This window comes from Acartia tonsa, chromosome 13, assembly GCF_053477335.1.
Source record: "Acartia tonsa isolate MP-2025a chromosome 13, ASM5347733v1, whole genome shotgun sequence".
NCBI classification, from domain to species: Eukaryota; Metazoa; Arthropoda; class Copepoda; order Calanoida; family Acartiidae; genus Acartia; species Acartia tonsa.
In genome coordinates this window covers 5640635-5657263 of record NC_137272.1, presented here as the reverse complement: position 1 = coordinate 5657263, position 16629 = coordinate 5640635, and the positions used below count along the sequence as shown (strand labels likewise).

The 16629-nt window shown below is 30.5% G+C and overlaps 2 protein-coding genes across 3 annotated transcripts in view; one reads left to right on the top strand and one right to left on the bottom strand.

The window, feature by feature from the left end:
* LOC145335056 (uncharacterized) overlaps positions 1-4848 on the top strand; it is a 69870-nt gene extending 65022 nt beyond the window's left edge. Inside the window, exons 27-30 of one of the 2 annotated variants that reach the window (XM_080180749.1) lie at positions 1732-1841; positions 2486-2535; positions 2996-3057; positions 3737-4848. In XM_080180749.1, coding sequence (XP_080036875.1) covers positions 1732-1841; positions 2486-2535; positions 2996-3057; positions 3737-3803 — 289 coding nt within the window. In that variant the 3' untranslated portion in view covers positions 3804-4848. Of the gene's footprint in view, positions 1-1573; positions 1684-1731; positions 1842-2485; positions 2536-2995; positions 3058-3736 lie in introns of both variants that reach the window. The other variant, XM_080180750.1, reaches the window with a different exon arrangement.
* Positions 4849-6704: 1856 nt separating this feature from the next.
* On the bottom strand, positions 6705-16441 carry LOC145303849 (heat shock 70 kDa protein 12A-like). The gene is made up of 12 exons (XM_080145502.1): positions 16393-16441; positions 15637-15730; positions 15063-15125; positions 14426-14485; positions 14023-14121; positions 12639-12686; positions 11905-11967; positions 11047-11116; positions 9027-9135; positions 7969-8044; positions 7349-7438; positions 6705-6846 (listed from the first exon to the last, which is right to left on the bottom strand). Exons 1-12 carry the CDS (start codon positions 16410-16412, stop codon positions 6775-6777), a joined length of 864 nt encoding a protein of 287 aa, XP_080001628.1. The 5' UTR covers positions 16413-16441; the 3' UTR covers positions 6705-6774.
* Positions 16442-16629: the final 188 nt, after the last annotated feature.

The following is a 16629-nucleotide window of genomic DNA, read 5'->3' as shown; positions in this document are numbered from 1 at the left end:
ACAAAGTAGAATGATGTCTGTCTGTCTGTCCGTCTGTCTCTCTGTCTGTCCGTCCCTTAAGATCTCGGTAACCACTAAACCGATCGGATTCTACTCTTCAGGGAATATACCTACTGGTTCTGTGGTGGTTTTAGGCTATTTTCTTGGGGGGTGGGACACCCCCAACCCCCCCAAAACCAAAAAAATACCCCCTCCCCATTTTTTTTTTTTTGTAGGGGATTTCCTTGGTCCTTTTACGTATTTCGCCCAATTTTTTTTTATCACCTCTTGGGGCAAAGCCCTTAGAGGCTAGGGGCGAAGCCGCTAGTTTTACATTCTTTTATTCTGTTAAAAACTGCATCCTAGAATTTCATACATACATATATTTAGGTGTATATTGATTATATCATTTTTAGGGGAGTTCTTATTTATTTGGGTATTCATGTACTATTTTCATTTTCATTTTTTAAAAATTATAATGTTATTTTTGTATACATAATCTTTTTAGTCATATTTCCATATTTAAATTATCAATCTACCTATCTCATCATCTATATTTATCATAACATTTGTTTTAAATCTTTTATTTAATCCATATATAATAGATTTTTTATAGTTAATAATTGAGATGTTCCTTATGTCATTAAAGATAGATTAACCTACTTTAAACATGGACATTACTTAGCAGTAATGTTCAACCCACTTACACTAGACAGAAATGAATCATATTTTGATGAAAACCATTATATTTTTCTGTGTAAGTCTATCATTCAAAAGAAATTAATGATAAATTTCTGTCATAGGTAGTTAAATTAAGAAATACGAAAAAATAACATTTTTGAATCATCAACAAAATTAACTAACTAATAATTCATAAATCATTATCTCAACTCATAGAACTAACAAACAATTTTATCAGTGAGTAGCACAGCAACAGTAAGAACAGTAAACTATAATACAGAATTATAGAAAAATAGCGTATAGCGCTTGTACAAGTGAATATATGAATGTTTATGCGTTTGTGCGGGTATTAAAGTAAAAGAATAGAGTTGGAAGGGGTTAATTAACTGTATGTTTACGAAATTGGGAAGACCTTGTGCCGACTTTCAATTGGGTCTTTAAATCTTAGCCTATTATTAACACAGCAAAGTCGCTAGAAAAGAGCAGAAACCAATTCGCTGGCAGACTGTAGACTATGAAAAGTCATGTTTATACTTGGTGTTATGAATGTGTATGTTAAGAAAGCTCTTTATAATGCCTATAAAAAAGGGGATAAATTAAAAACTTTTGGCCAAACAATTCCGAATGACGTCATATTAGAATAGTCCATTATTCTAATATTACGTCAATCATACAATTTTCGGTCAAAAGTTTTTCAAATTATCCCCTCATTTTATAGGCATTATAAAAACTTTCGAAGTTAAGATTCAGATTCCTTTGGCTTGATAGCAAAAATCCTTTTGCTAAGCTTCCCGTGCACTTTCCCGGCCTCAAGACGGACGTACGTACACTCAGTTAAAGAGTAGCTGTGCTACTTACCAAATAACCTCATACAACCATCATAACCATCCATCCATTCATGTTTTTCTTGCAGAGAGGTGAACCTGCCCATCATCTCGAACAGCCAGTGCATGCGCATGTACAGAAACTCTGGACAAAATGAATGGATTCCAGATATATTTATGTGCGCCGGCACCGAGTCAGGTATCTATCTATCTTGCTAGCTATCTTTCTATCTGTCTATCTATCTAGGGAAGTAAACCTGCCCATAATATCAAACAGTCGGTGTATGAGAATGTACAGAAATTCCGGGCAGAATGAGTGGATTCCGGATATTTTTATGTGTGCAGGAACGGCCTCAGGTACAAAAGTATTTCGTTCTTTTGGCACTCCAAGCGGTCACAGGATACGTTCAATGTTAGGTAAAACCTTAATTGATAAAAAAAAGTTTAATGCTATTTGAAACGTTTTTCAAATTTTCATGATATTTAAAGAAGGTTTAAATGAATAAAATGTGTTAAACAACATCGAAGTTAATGAAAGTAGTAAAAGATTTGACATCAAAGTTGAATTCTTAAAAACCTTTTGCCCCACTAAAATCAGTTTGCCCAACTAAAATCAGTGCGACAAACTAAAAATTTAGAAAGGGATAATTTTGCCCACTGAAATTTTAGTGGGGCAAACTGATTTTAGTGGGGCATAAGTTTTTTAAAGAATTCACCTCATATTTAGAAGTGTGCAAAAGTCTATGCACTTTGGAAAACTTTAAGGCTTGGATTCATCCCCATTAAAAGGTGTCTACACCCCTATAAAACAGCCTAGGAGGGTGACAAGTTAAAAAAAGTCTCAATCCCTTAAAATAAAGAGGGATCGTGAATTGGTATAGAAAGATAGGAGGTTACAAATGTATTGGGGGTTTAAATAATCAGCTAACTCATTACTCTACCTGTTTTTTTTCTTGATGTATAATTTTTTTAAAGACAAATTTAAATCTTGATTTTCCTAGGTGGTTCTGACAGCTGTGAAGGTGACAGCGGTGGTCCTTTAGTCGTTCAGGTAATTACATTTAAAGTCACGTGACTTTGAAACTTACACATCCCCCTACCGCCTGAATGTAATGTGCGACGCCACTAGCTTTTAAAATACTGCATATTATAACTACTGTCTAGGGATTTTAGTACCAAAGGTACAATATGATTATTTGTGGCTGTTCATCCGTAATGCTACAAGGGAAGGGTAATTTTCTTGACTGTTATTAAAGATAGACTCATGTTTTTTTATAAAGATACCCCATATCAAAGGGCATCAAGTATGAGACTTACTTGATCCGTTAGTCTGTCGGTCATTTTACAGAAGAAATTTATAGATTGATATGTAAATGTTTCGTGATTTTATTAGCCTTCTTGTATTTTTTTCTCTGCCATCTTTTATGACCACTGAATATCGGCTTTATGTCCGTTTGTCCATTCAACAGTTTACCATTACAAATGTTTGACATCATATTTTTTAAATTCAGGGTAAGAATGGTAGGTACCAGCTGGCTGGAATTATCAGTTGGGGTATTGGCTGTGGTGACAGGTGGGTACCTTTCAATCATTTGCCTAGGAAAATGTTTTGACATTGCCTCTTAAGGGACGTTTTGACGTACTTTCACAGTAATTTTTGATAGGTTATTTTAGGTTAGGTTAGGTTAAATTTGATGATTGCCCCGCAGGGTTAGGAAATTGGTCCTTCACTGTAAAAGCCCTCCGCAGGGACTAGAAATAGGAGAAAGGCTACTGTGAAAATACGACGAAACGCCCCTTAAGATGCGATGTCACGAAAGAGACTATACCCGAATGTTTTTATCATTAGCCTTTAATATCATCATATAAAAGTAACAGGATCTGTGTCTGTTTGCATGTACCAAAGAATCTGGCTAACCGCTGAACCAATATTGTTTTCAGTAGATTATCATATCTTCTGGAAAGTTATTTCGGGGAAGGATACCACCACCTTCCCAAGAGAAATCGCCCCTAGAAAATAGGTCCCGCAATTTTTTTTACTTTTCTTTTTTTAAAAACTAAAATCAAAAATGGGGAGAGAGTTGGGATGGATCAACTCCACTCCCACTATCTTAAGTGCCCCAAAAGTCCTCTGGGGGCAAAGCCGCTAGTTTGAATTAAAGTAGCTGTGAAAAAAAGTGATGAAATTGTTAAAATTAACACGAATGCTTTAAATTTTTTATATGAAATAAATATTTTTTTGTACTTTTCAGAAATCGTCCTGGGGTGTACACACGAATCTCAAAATTCAGATCTTGGATCAACAATGTCATCAATTAAAAACAACAACATCAACTTATATTAAAATTGTGATAAAAAAGACATTAAAACATTCAAAGTGAATGATCTGAACATAAGATTTGCTGTGATTTACAGGGATATAGGATTGGGATAATGGATGATGAAACACAATCTATCTTCGAACTTCTTTGGTGGTTTGAAGGAAGAAAGTGTTGTAGATTAATTCAAATTCCATTGCTCTAACATTCCCTGGTAATTGTTAACAATTCTCATGATTGATTAATGCATTTACAATCAACAAACAAGAGACAGAGTGATATAGAAATGTAAAATGAGTACATGACAAAAGTACATCCAGTAATATAGGTGTACTTTTGTCATTGTCTATTTGAAAGGTTTATTATGTCAAAACTTACATTTTTACACCTAAAGATTATCAACAAGCAAAAATTAACCTGTTGTATTTTTGACAACTTGGTTATGAAAAATAAGTCGGGTGGTCGGCAAATTAAGACTCGACAAAAATGTGATATAAATTTACAATTGTGTGATATAGAATCTTCTATATTTATTATGGACTGAATTGTTAAAGAAATTTTATTATAAATTTCAATATTTTTTCTACAAGAGGTAGGGATATTGCATTTGATGAAAAAAAGCTAAGTTTTTTTTTCAGATGCAATATCTATATGTTAGGTTTGATACCCTATATACAGTACCTTTATTTCTATGTATATTTTTTCTACTATAAATTTTATATTTTTCATATCAATTATGTATTCAAACATTTTAAAAACAATTATATATTTTTTAAACAAGAAAAATCTCAAAACCTCTCAATTATTAGATTCATAAACTTTACTAAAAAGGCAGCTTTAGCTCTTTCTTAAAGATCCTCATCATAAAGGAAGGAAGGTAATTTTTTCGTCAACACCCTTCTTAACTGCGACTTACTCCAAAAATTATATTATTTTTACTATATTTGTTCATATTATTTGTCCATTATTGTTCCATAATGTTCTCTAGAAGTACAAAAATCATTAAATATTTAATAAAAATTACAAAATAAAAAAATTTGAAACAATTTTTTTGTTACTAAGTCATTTTAAAGATTTTTATTTGACCAGATGTGGATTCTATAAAAAAAAATAGGGTCGCTTCATTGCTGACTCACCAAAATTATTTTTGTGAAAAATCTTCCAAAATCACATGAAAAATCTACAAAAATTAAATAAAATCATAGAAGGGTTATTAACATGAGGTTTTATTTTATTTTTATTGTCGGTTCTGTTTAATACAATGGTAGCTACGTCCCTAGCATCTAAGGGCTCTGTATTATAGCCTAAAAACCCATTGAAGAGTTATATATAAAATAACCAAAACACTCCCCGGACCTATGTAAAGATTCTCTAAAAAGTAGTTTAAGTAGTCTAAAAGCTTTAGATCAAAAAAAAACATACTAGTAAATATAATAGAACTAGAGTTGGCTCGATATAACTATCTCCCTATTGGCTAGTTTTCTATATAAATATATATTTCTCAATAAATCTATTTTCCTCACCCGGCATTACTATTTAAACGGAAGTAAATATTTAATAATTTAAATGATCTTAAAAAGATCTTTTAAATTATATTTTTTTCTTTACATTACCATCACCAAAGGGTTTATTATAAGATTACAATTTTAGTTCAATATTTGAACACACAAAGTGTCGCCACAATCGAATTCTTTTAAAACAGAGTTTTCTTAAATTTATTATATCATAAATTTAAATTTTCTTTTTTATGATTAGAAATTAAATACTTCATTTTAATGTAAATAGCAACATGAAATGAAAAAAATGAATTTGTTTTTAATAAAGTAAAATAATGGGTCTTAACGTTCTGGGCAATGAGAGTTTATTATGGATTATTGGAGCACTATGAGTTTTCAACGAATAGTCCTTGGAAAACTTGAGCTCGTTTATAGACATTTATTTCCTATATAGATCTGACATGGATCTTGAAGCAATTAAGCAGGCCGTTTTGTACAGGTTAAAAATTGGAAGATTTCATTAAATAAAAGTAATCGCAAATATACTTAGTAAATAATAAACTATACTTAATATTATACTTTTATTTCAAATAATTATAACATATAAACTGAAAATGATTTTTAAAAAGTGCAATGATAACATGTAGATGTGCAAAAATTAAAATTATTCTTCTTAAATCACAAAATGTTATTAATTAATGTTAATTTCTCATTGAATATGGTTTTGAATATTATAAAAGATTTCTTAATTTCTTTTCACAAGTAAAAGAATAAGAAATTAATTTTGGATCATGTAAAAAAAGCTTTGTAGCGGGTTTCGTCTTATTTCACAGTTACTTTGATAGGTTTTTTAGGTTATGTAAATGTTAATGATTGCCCTGCAGAGTTAGATCCCCCCGCAGGGGCTAAAAATAGGAAAAAATATACTGTGAAAATACGACGAAACCCGATATTTCGATTTCTTTTAATGGTCCCAAATTTTAAAGATAATAATTTTACCTTTTTATGACTCTTTTATTAATATAAAGAGTCAAAAAGGAGTAAAAATTAATACTTTTTTTTACAAATATTACAATTTAGTTGTATATTTTGTGTTGCTATCATGAAGGAACTGAATATTAGTTTCAACAATTTGTTTTGTACTCAAGTCCCTGGCAGATTAATTAGATCCTTTGGCTTATTTTTAAATCAGTTTATTAACAAATCAAATATTTTTTGGTTCAAATCTAAAATATTTTTTTCTTCTTTCAAAGTATGGCTTTATATACCTTGCTGAATTTGTTTTGAAGAGTAGATTAACAATCAAAAAATGATTTTAAAAGATATTGATCCAAGCAAAATATATCCTCAAACAATTTTGGCTATTTGAGCAAAATAAATAAAATTTAATTGATGGAGTTAAAAATATGCTTATATTTCTTTTCAAGATAAAACCGGAATGGAAGACACAAGACATGCCCTATATATTGAGAAACTTTACATTAAACTATTAGAGGATCTATTCCTTGCGGTAGCTTGTAATTCTGTATCTCCAAATTTCATGCTGACCTAAAATCATTTAATCATTAGATTAAGATTATAGGTGAAAAAGGTTGGACACTCTTGATCGGCACAACCAATCATGACTATATATTAACTCTTAAGGTTTTAATCTTTAGCGGTTGGGTTCTAAAGAGAGGCTTGCTTCTAATATTAGCAATAGGGCGAGATATTTGTGTGTGGTTTCCATGATGGAAAGATTATTTATGACTACAACACAGTCATAACAATGTTCCTTTATTTTGAAAACTGATTTTTAGCACTTTCTTGCCTTAAAATGGATGTTTTTTTAGGCAATAAAAGCTACAAATGTTTATTTTTTCATGAAAAGTTAGCTAAATGCCTGAATGATAATGACCTGAAGGATTATACATATAAATTCAGGACTCTTATATATTGTTTTATATTTGAACAATTGTTCTTTATTTCAGCTTGTTGTTCTTTCAAAAGCGTTGTGCTGCATGACCTTGCCAGGTTTGCTGGCTCCCTGGAGTCCAACTATTTGAGTTACCTGTATGTTTCTGAATCCATCTGTTTGATTTAATTTATCCAAACAGAGAACTAAAGAACCACAGTGGTAAATTCCATGGTCAGTTACAAACTAAAAATAATTCTATATCTAAAACACTAATTGCTTCGATCTTAGCCGCTGCAGTTACTTTTTTAAAAATAGAATTTAGCAGTTCTCGTAATTTAAGTGAAGATTTCTTTAAAAGTCAAAACTAATTAGTCCAACCGTTTTGTAGACTCTAGTATGTTGACTAAAGACGATAAGATTTTATTTCAATACAGCAAATAATGGTTGAACCAAACTGTAAGAAATTTTGCTAAAGATTATTACTGCTTTATTATTATGTAGGTTTCACGATTTATTTTCTAGTAGGGGTTATTACCTCAGAACCCAATAACTTTTCATTTTATTCAAAGATAAATTGGCTATCCAAACACAAAGTATCTGATCATAATTTGTACAAATTTATGTAGATATATGTCTAATTAAATAGTTAGATATATAATAGGTAGATAGATGGAAATTGTATCACCATAAAGGTAGATATTTAGACATATCATCACCAGATTCTAGCTAGTTAGATAGATAGATATATAATCACAAGATAGATAGATAATCACCTGATTTACACTTGGGTCATCAGATTCCGTAGCAAATATGTGAAGAACAACTGTTTCCTGGTCATTTGTAGCTGGCCTAGAAAAAATAAGATATATAGACTGCAATAATCTTGTTTCATATGTGTTTCTAGACATGTAGCATTTGTCCAGGGAAAAAAATATTTGAGAAGCAATAAATAACAATTATATGTACAGCGATAAATAGATAAACTAGAAATGGGGTATTCCTGTCCAGTTTTTTGTTTAGGAATGAATATTTCTTACCCGAGGGAATAAATGATGGACCGATAGGTCATTATTTATTCACGAGGGTAAGAAATATTCATTCCTAAACAAAAAACTGGACAGGAATATCATTCTCATTTAAACAAAAAAACTCTTTTTTTATGCTAAAATGTGGTTTAATTTTGGTTTTTAATTTTCATTTATTTCCCGGCTTTGATCATTTATATCCCTAAAATCAAGTTTCTTTTAATGATTAATAAAAATTCAAAAATCTTTACAAAAAAAAATAAAAATCTTCTAAAAATGACTACCTCCGGGAAATAAATGAATATTTACATCCACTATTTAAGGGGTTGTTTATATGGGAATGCACAAACCACTAAAGGGCTGTGATAATTAAGATGCTGTAAATATCTTTATTCTGAAAATTAAATGGTAAACAATAGTTTCTAGTCAAAATTTTACCCCCAAAAATATTTTCTAAAGATGATTCCTTTAACAGATTATGACGTCATACGATAGAATAGAAAATGAGAGGTCAGTATACACTGTAATTGACCAATATGGTAAAATTTATGCTGGCCACTCATTGGTTATTTTATTGTATGGCGTCATAATCTGTTGAGGGACGTTAATCATCTTTATATTTTTTGTAACAATCATATAAAGGTTCCGTTTGTGTGTCCATTTTTTAAGGCAAATTTGCTTTAAGGGTGAATTAATTAAATTGATTAAAGACTTATTTGGAAGAATAATTATTCGATCATAGCTTTGGCTAGGTTTCTAAACTTAACTATGACCCAGCCACAGACATACCTATCTTCACAAGTTACCTATAATGTCTATGAATAGTTTCTCCCTGGCCAATGGATTGACCAGCTAACACAAACTTGTCAAATATATCCATACACCACTCCTCTCCTCTCCAGGTTATCAATTTGTCTATAATAGATAGATAGAAGTATAAATAGATAGATAGATGTATAAATAGATTGACCAGCCAACACAAACTTGTCAAATATATCCATACACCACTCCTCTCCCCTCCAGGTTATCAGTTTGTCTATAATAGATAGATATATGTATAAATAGATAGATAAATATATAAATAGATAGATAGATGTATTAATAGATAGATAGATGTATAAATAGATTGACCAGCCAACACAAACTTGTCAAATATATCCATACACCACTCCTCTCCCCTCCAGGTTATCAGTTTGTCTATAATAGATAGATAGAAGTATAAATAGATAGACAGATGTATAAATAGATAGATAGATGTATAAATAGATTGAATAATTAGATAGATGTATAAATAGAATGTCCAGCCAACACAAACTTGTCAAATATATCCATACACCACTCCTCTCCCCTCCAGGTTATCAATTTGTCTATAATAGATAGATAGATGTATAAATAGATTGACCAGCCAACAAAAACTTGTCAAATATATCCATACACCACTCCTCTCCTCTCCAGGTTATCAATTTGTCTATAATAGATAGATAGATGTAAAACTAGATGTATAAATAGATAGATAGATAGATTAATAGATTGTCCAGCCAACACAAACTTATCCTTACACCACTCCTCTCCTCTCCAGGTTATCATTTTGTCTATAATAGATATATAGATGTATGTATTAATAGATATGTAGATGTATTGATAGACAGATAGATGTATTAATACATAGATAGATGTATAAATAGATTGTCCAGCCAAGACAAACTTGTCAAATACATCCATACACCACTCATCTCCTCTCCAGGTTTTCAGTTTGTCTATAATAGATAGATAGATGTAAAACTAGATAGATATATATATAAATAGATAGATAGATGTATTAATAGATAGATAGATATATAAATAGATAGAACAGCTAAAACAAATTTGTCAAGTATATCCATACACCACTCCTCTCCTCTCCAGGTTATCAATTTGTCTATAATAGATAGATAAATGGTTATATAAATGGATGTATGATTAGATAGGTGTATGGATGGATGGATAGATAGATAGATAGATAGAGTTAAAAATATATTAAAGGATGAGTATGGGTTAATGGATAAATTTATGGAAAGATGTATGGCTAAATGAATGGATAGAAGGGCGGATAGATGGATAGATAGTTTTGTATAAATGGTAGATAAATTAATAAATAGATAACCTACCTCTTGGGTGTATTTCTTGAATAAAAGATTTATTAACTGCTATACCATATGTCAATTTTGATATATAAATAAATAGATAGATTGTTAGATAGAAAGATAGTTAACCTACCTCTTTCGTGTATTTCTTGAATAAAAGGTTGATAACACTTATATTATATGTCAACTTTGATAGATAATAGATAGATAGATAAATAGATAGATAATCTACCTTTTGGGTGTATTTATTGAATAAAAGGTTTAATAACTCCTTCACCATATGTCAACTTTGATAGATAAATATAAATAGATAGATAGATAGATAAATATAGATAGATAACCTTTCTTGATAAAAGGTATGATAACTCCTATTTAACATATGTTAATTTTGATAGATAAATATGTAGATAACTCACCTCTATGGTTAATTTCTTGAATAAAAGGTTTATAACTCCTTCACCATATGTCAACTTTGATAGATAAATATAAATAGATAGATCGATAGATAGATAAATATAGATAGATAACCTTTCTTGATAAAAGGTATGATAACTCCTATTTACCATATGTTAATTTTGATAGATAAATATGTAGATAACCTACCTCTTGGGTGTATTTCTTGAATAAAAGGTTTAATAACTCCTTCACCATATGTCAACTCTGATAGATAATAGATAGATAGATAAATAGATAGATAACCTACCTCTTGGGTGAATTTCTTGAATGAAAGGTTTAATAACTCCTATACCATACGTCAACTTGGCCCTTCGTACCTACAATAATTGATTTATCGTTTTATAAGCCGAAGCTTTCCTATAATTAGGATCAGTCCGTTTTATGTCTGTCCGTAACGGTTAGCTCTTTTTGTTAACTTATAATCGTTACGAGAATTTCCGTATGTCCATTTTAAACATGTTGATTTTTAACAACAAATTTTTATGTGATATAACATAAAAAACATAAAAAACATTTATTCAGTGACAGATTACGCCCCGTCTTACGAAGCAGTACATACAATAGTACATAATATTTATAAATTTAAATTGCATGACTAACACTAGATGTTATGTGTGGCACTGATTAGGCTTCCCTAAAAGTAGGAATATGCGTATCCGAGATGTTTGCATTGCCTTTTTTAGGTTGGCATTAAGTTAATAAGAAAAATAAGAAATAATAATGTCAAAATAAATGTAGGTAAAATTAAATGGACAGGGGAAAAAGAGAAGGAAGGAAGGGTTACAACAAATTTTAAGGCTAGTTTTTCTTAAATTTTAAAACCATTTCTGTAATTAATAATGTAAGGTTTTTAATAAATCCAGGCAAATCAATATATTTTAAGTACATTCATTACATTCTTCAATAGTCTCAGAAGTTTTACAAAAAAAAATTACTTACAATTTTGTTTCGACTTTTATACGTTTATATTCTGATTATTAAGTTCTGACACTCTACAATTGTTAAAGATCGTTTGTCCTACCATTATAGAGCTTCGCTTTAATGGATGTTGACATCCTTGTTAAATTAGGACAATAGAAGCCTGATTTAAAAGATATTACTTTACCTTTATTATAGTAGGATCTAAACCATACATGACGGCTCCTTGCAACACAGCAGTGCATACACCCTAAACAATTTACAATTTTTATGACTTGTCTATGATAAATTACAAGACACAATAGTAAGGCTTCCTCTTTTGAGATAACCAAAAAGAAAATTAATCTTTTATAAATGATATCCTAAAGGACCAGAGCCTCATCAACTAGAAATATTAGGTTTAGAAATACCCAGCAGTCAATCAACCCTATGATTGTGTGACCATTGTCTGAAAGACCTATCTGTTTATGGTGATACGTTGCGCCTGTACATTAGTCAATGCATTCCCCTTTTTAATGGTAATTTTGTTACATGGTAGCAGTGTATTGTTTTTAATATATCTAGTATGACGCAATGAGTCTCAGATCGAAACAGACATCTTTCTGACGGCAAGTATTTACTTTGGACATTAAATGCTTTGTTAAAGTCGAACCAACACAAAATAGAATCAAGCACAGATCTTTGAAAAAAAATATTTGTTTGATTACCTATCCGCGCTGATTAGGAAATATAAATATATTGATAACAAATTATAATCATTTTGCTGTGAATTCTTGATTCAATTATTTCTTAAATTAGTTTCATGAATAGAAGTTCAACAGAGGGGTTTTAATCCTTGAGGGGGCTAAAAAAACTGTAAGGTAGATTACCTAATCCTTTTTAAGAGGGTAATTGATGCCCCGTAAAAGTTAATTTATTGACCTGTGGTATGATAACTTTCATTCTTCCTTTGAATGATGTTTTGATTTCCTTAAATAAATAGTTTAGTTATCAAAGAGGACCTAGATGGAAAGCTTTAAAACCTTTTATATCTATAATACAGAGTAGCATCCCAGCCAGAAACGTCGTAAGAAAACTCGCGTCCGATGTATACTATTTTATTGCCAAACTCGTATTTAAGATTTTATAGAATAAATCGAAAAAAATCGCTAGAGATTAGTTCGAATTTGTATTTTAATTAGTAAAAATAATAACTGTGATATATAATGTTGTGCACCGATTCTTCATTTCTCCAATCATGGGAAAAAAGCCCCTAGAAGCAAGGGGCGAAGTTGTACATATATTTGATAGTATATATTGTTGTTTAATTCCGCATCCCAGCCAGAAACGTCGTAAGGAAACTCGCATCCGATATGTAGTATTTTATCGCGAAAATTTTATTTACGATTTTATAGCAAAAATCGAAAAAAATCGCTAGGGATTAATTCGATTTTGTAGTAAAAATCGCGGCAACCACAATTTGCCTAAGAAATCGTAAACAATAGCATTTTATGTGTGTCAACACACACTTACAAACAGACACACAACCAACTTATAATCAAAATCATTGTGTGATAAATATAGTTTATAAAATTGCCGCTAGGTACTCCCATTACTTTATGTAGACAATTTGATTTTTTTTGTTACCAACCAAAATAAATTCAAAACGAGTATGACATAATATCATAATGTGTTAATGATCTATTATTTAAAAAAAATAAATTGTAGAAAGCATTTTTATTTTAAGCAACAATAAAAGTACAAAAATGTCTTAATAGTACTTAAAATAACCAATATTCAGTATAACTTAACTTCCTCTCTATTCTAATTGTAATGGTAACAGATGCATTATCACCCCTTACAAATATTGAGAGATTGTGACCCTTTCTCTCTCTCTCTTTCTCTCTGTATGTAATGAACAAGTTTTGATTATTATGAAATTGATTGTATTATGGACCCTTTTCCTTACAGTAAACTACACGATGTTAAATATTTTTTAAATGTACTTTTTATTCACGATATCGCTTACGAACCTTACGATATCGCTTAAGATTTCGTGGGTGTATCGCGCAGCTGTAAGTACCTTTTGACCATTTATCGTAACATATCGTCGATGTGCATAGGACGACTATTTAGCGATATCGTAAGAACTCGTGCTCGATTGCTACACAATATCGTGCGCTATAGTAGCGCGATAGTGACGCTACTTTCTGGCTGGGATAAGATTTCGAACCAATTTATTGTAATGGTCGACCCTCTAATACTCAAATCTAAATTAAAACAAAGCGCATAATATCTAAAATGCCGCGTTTATTTATGAACCAACCTGTTGCAAAAGTTGACTTTCAGAAAATCCACCAACCATAATCAGATGATCAACATTTCTATATTCAGCTTCTTCCTCGCTTATCACTGATTTTATGTGCTAAAACATATTTGAAAATTGGCTACAAACGTGTGAACATAAAATATTCAATGAGTTTGCTACCATTCTGTTTGCCTTTTCTAACTAACATCAATTGCACTAAAATATTTAAGATTGTTTATAATGCTGATTTTAAAAAAAATAATTATATTATTTAAACTAAACTAATATCATTTTTGAGCTCTAGATCACTAAAGTATGAATAAGCATTTAACTAAACTATAAAAAAATGAAAAAACCTACATAATCTTGGAAACTTGGTTTATGATAGAAAAATATTAAGTTAATGCAGAAAAAAAATCACCTGTATTATTTTAAGAATTGATGGAAGAAATAGTTGTTTCATTAGTTCAATATCCATTCTGATTTTAATGTTATCATATGTAAGGTGCTCTAGCTTGTATGATAAAGTAAGGGGATGTTTGTTTGTATGAAATGTTAGGGTTATTGGGGAAAAATCAATCTTCATATCAACATGAAAAAGACAGATGCTATCTAAAACTAAAATTTCTGAATAAATCTGGTTGTGCCTTTTAAAGATGATTCCATTTGGTGCTTTCATTCAGAAAAGTTTTAAGAAAAATTCCAGAATACATTTTTATATGTTTTACTCTATATATAGGTAAAAGGCGTAAAACAACCAGAGAGAGAGAGAGGGGACAATGGTCTGTTTATTACACTAGTCCCCAAAGTTTTATTATAACGTTTTTAGTTCGTTGCTTTAGTTGGGTACTTTAGTCAATTTTGATTGGTTGTTTCATTTAATTGAGTTTTCAAACATTTCAACAACTAATTCTAATCTACAGAAGGTGTAATTTTGTGTATCATAATTGGGATTAAAACAATTTATCCCTGTAAAATAACAGTATCATCCGTGATTAAAAACAGAAACTAGATTTGAAGCGGTTAGCTAGATCTTAATGGACATGAATAACATTCCTAAGCATTCCTTCGCTAGACCATTTTAGGTATCTGGAGCCAAATTTGTTCACTGCCTCCCCAATCTTAAAATAAGCAAAGCTTTTTAAAAATTAGGGTTTGTAAGTCGTAATTACATTAATGAAAGTTATGATTTTTTAGTATCATGTGTGACATTATAAAAATCCATCTATTGCTTAGGGGTTTCTTTCCCACTTTTCCTATCATCCTTAATTTTTAGACGTATTTTTATGATGTCACACTTGATACTTTCCGTATCTCCAGTAGCGAAGCTATTTTATAATTGTTTGTCTGTCCTTCAATATCTCTTTTATTCCCTTAACTTCCCCTTGACTTTAGATTTAGAGGGCCATAACACAATGACATGAGTTTAGTTCTGTAGAAAAGGTTCATGGAATGAAGACGAAGTAGCGGGTTTCGTCGTATTTTCACAGTAGCTCTTAATAAGTTATTTAGGTTAGAAAATTGGCCCCGCAGGGTGACAGTCCCCCTCAGGTGCTAGAAATAGGAAATATATACTGTGAAAATACGACGAAACCCACTACTTCGTTTTCTTAAACGGTTTAAAATACTTACGTCCTTATTGTAATATTTTCTGTAGTAATCAATGAAAGAGAAGGGAAGGGCCACACTCAATGGGGAAAATTTGTGAGGGGTGGCGCATCTTTTTCTAAAATATAAAAAAATTAACATAAAATTTAATATTATTAGTTGTTTTATGATTAAATGTATGGGATTGAAAAATAGTTTAGAATCAAGGGAAGAAGATGAGACTCCCCTTTTAATTTCAGTCTATTTCAGTTTCAAACAAAAATAAAGGGCGCGGGGTGGGTATTTTTGTCATAGAAATAGTTATAATTATTTTCTAGACCTATATAAAAATGAAAACCATATTGGTTCAGTGGTTAGCGAGATCCTTTACAACAAGTATAAATACAGATAGACATAATAACAATCTAATTACATTGAATATGACTATAACGAGTGATCAATCAAGTATCTAGCATTATGATCAATTGTAAAACTCAATAACGGTTCTTAAAATTAACATGTAGAATTGTTAGAAGCAATACTTTTTAATGTTTTTTTATAAAGGGTATAGTAGCTTTGGCAATATTCCGTAAAATTATGAGCAAGCTTTCAGTCAAATGCTCTTATTAAGTCTAACTGTTATTAATGTTGACCAAACGCATATTTAAAACAGTTTGACCTAACAAGCGCATTTGACTGGAATCTTACTCACAACTCTATGGAATTTGTGAAAGCTACTATTCCTTTTATAATAAAATGGTTCGTTTAATTGTATTCATTCATTGTCTAAAATAAATTTACCTGGATTCAAAAGCAATCATAAGGTCAATATAACCAGCTGGTCGCTCTTTCCTAATAGCCACGGAATATATATCAATTATGGATAATTTGGAAATTAGAAAAAAACGTAAAAGGAAATAAAATATAAAAATTCTAGATATTAAATTCTTCAATGGGACCAGCAGTAAATACTGTAGGAACAATCTGACCAAACTATTGGTTACAAAGTGTTTATATTACAAAGTAGCTGGACAAAGT

Excerpts from the sequence above, each read along its gene's own strand:
- LOC145303849 (XM_080145502.1), bottom strand. The coding sequence starts at position 16,412 with ATGATTGCTTTTGAATCCAG. Across the intron at positions 11,968-12,638 it reads TGAAAGTTATCATACCACAG|GGTGTATGCACTGCTGTGTT; the intron begins GTCAATAAATTA and ends TAAATTGTTTAG. Across the intron at positions 9,136-11,046 it reads TCAAGAAATTCACCCAAGAG|ACAAATTGATAACCTGGAGA; the intron begins GTAGGTTATCTA and ends TATCTATTATAG.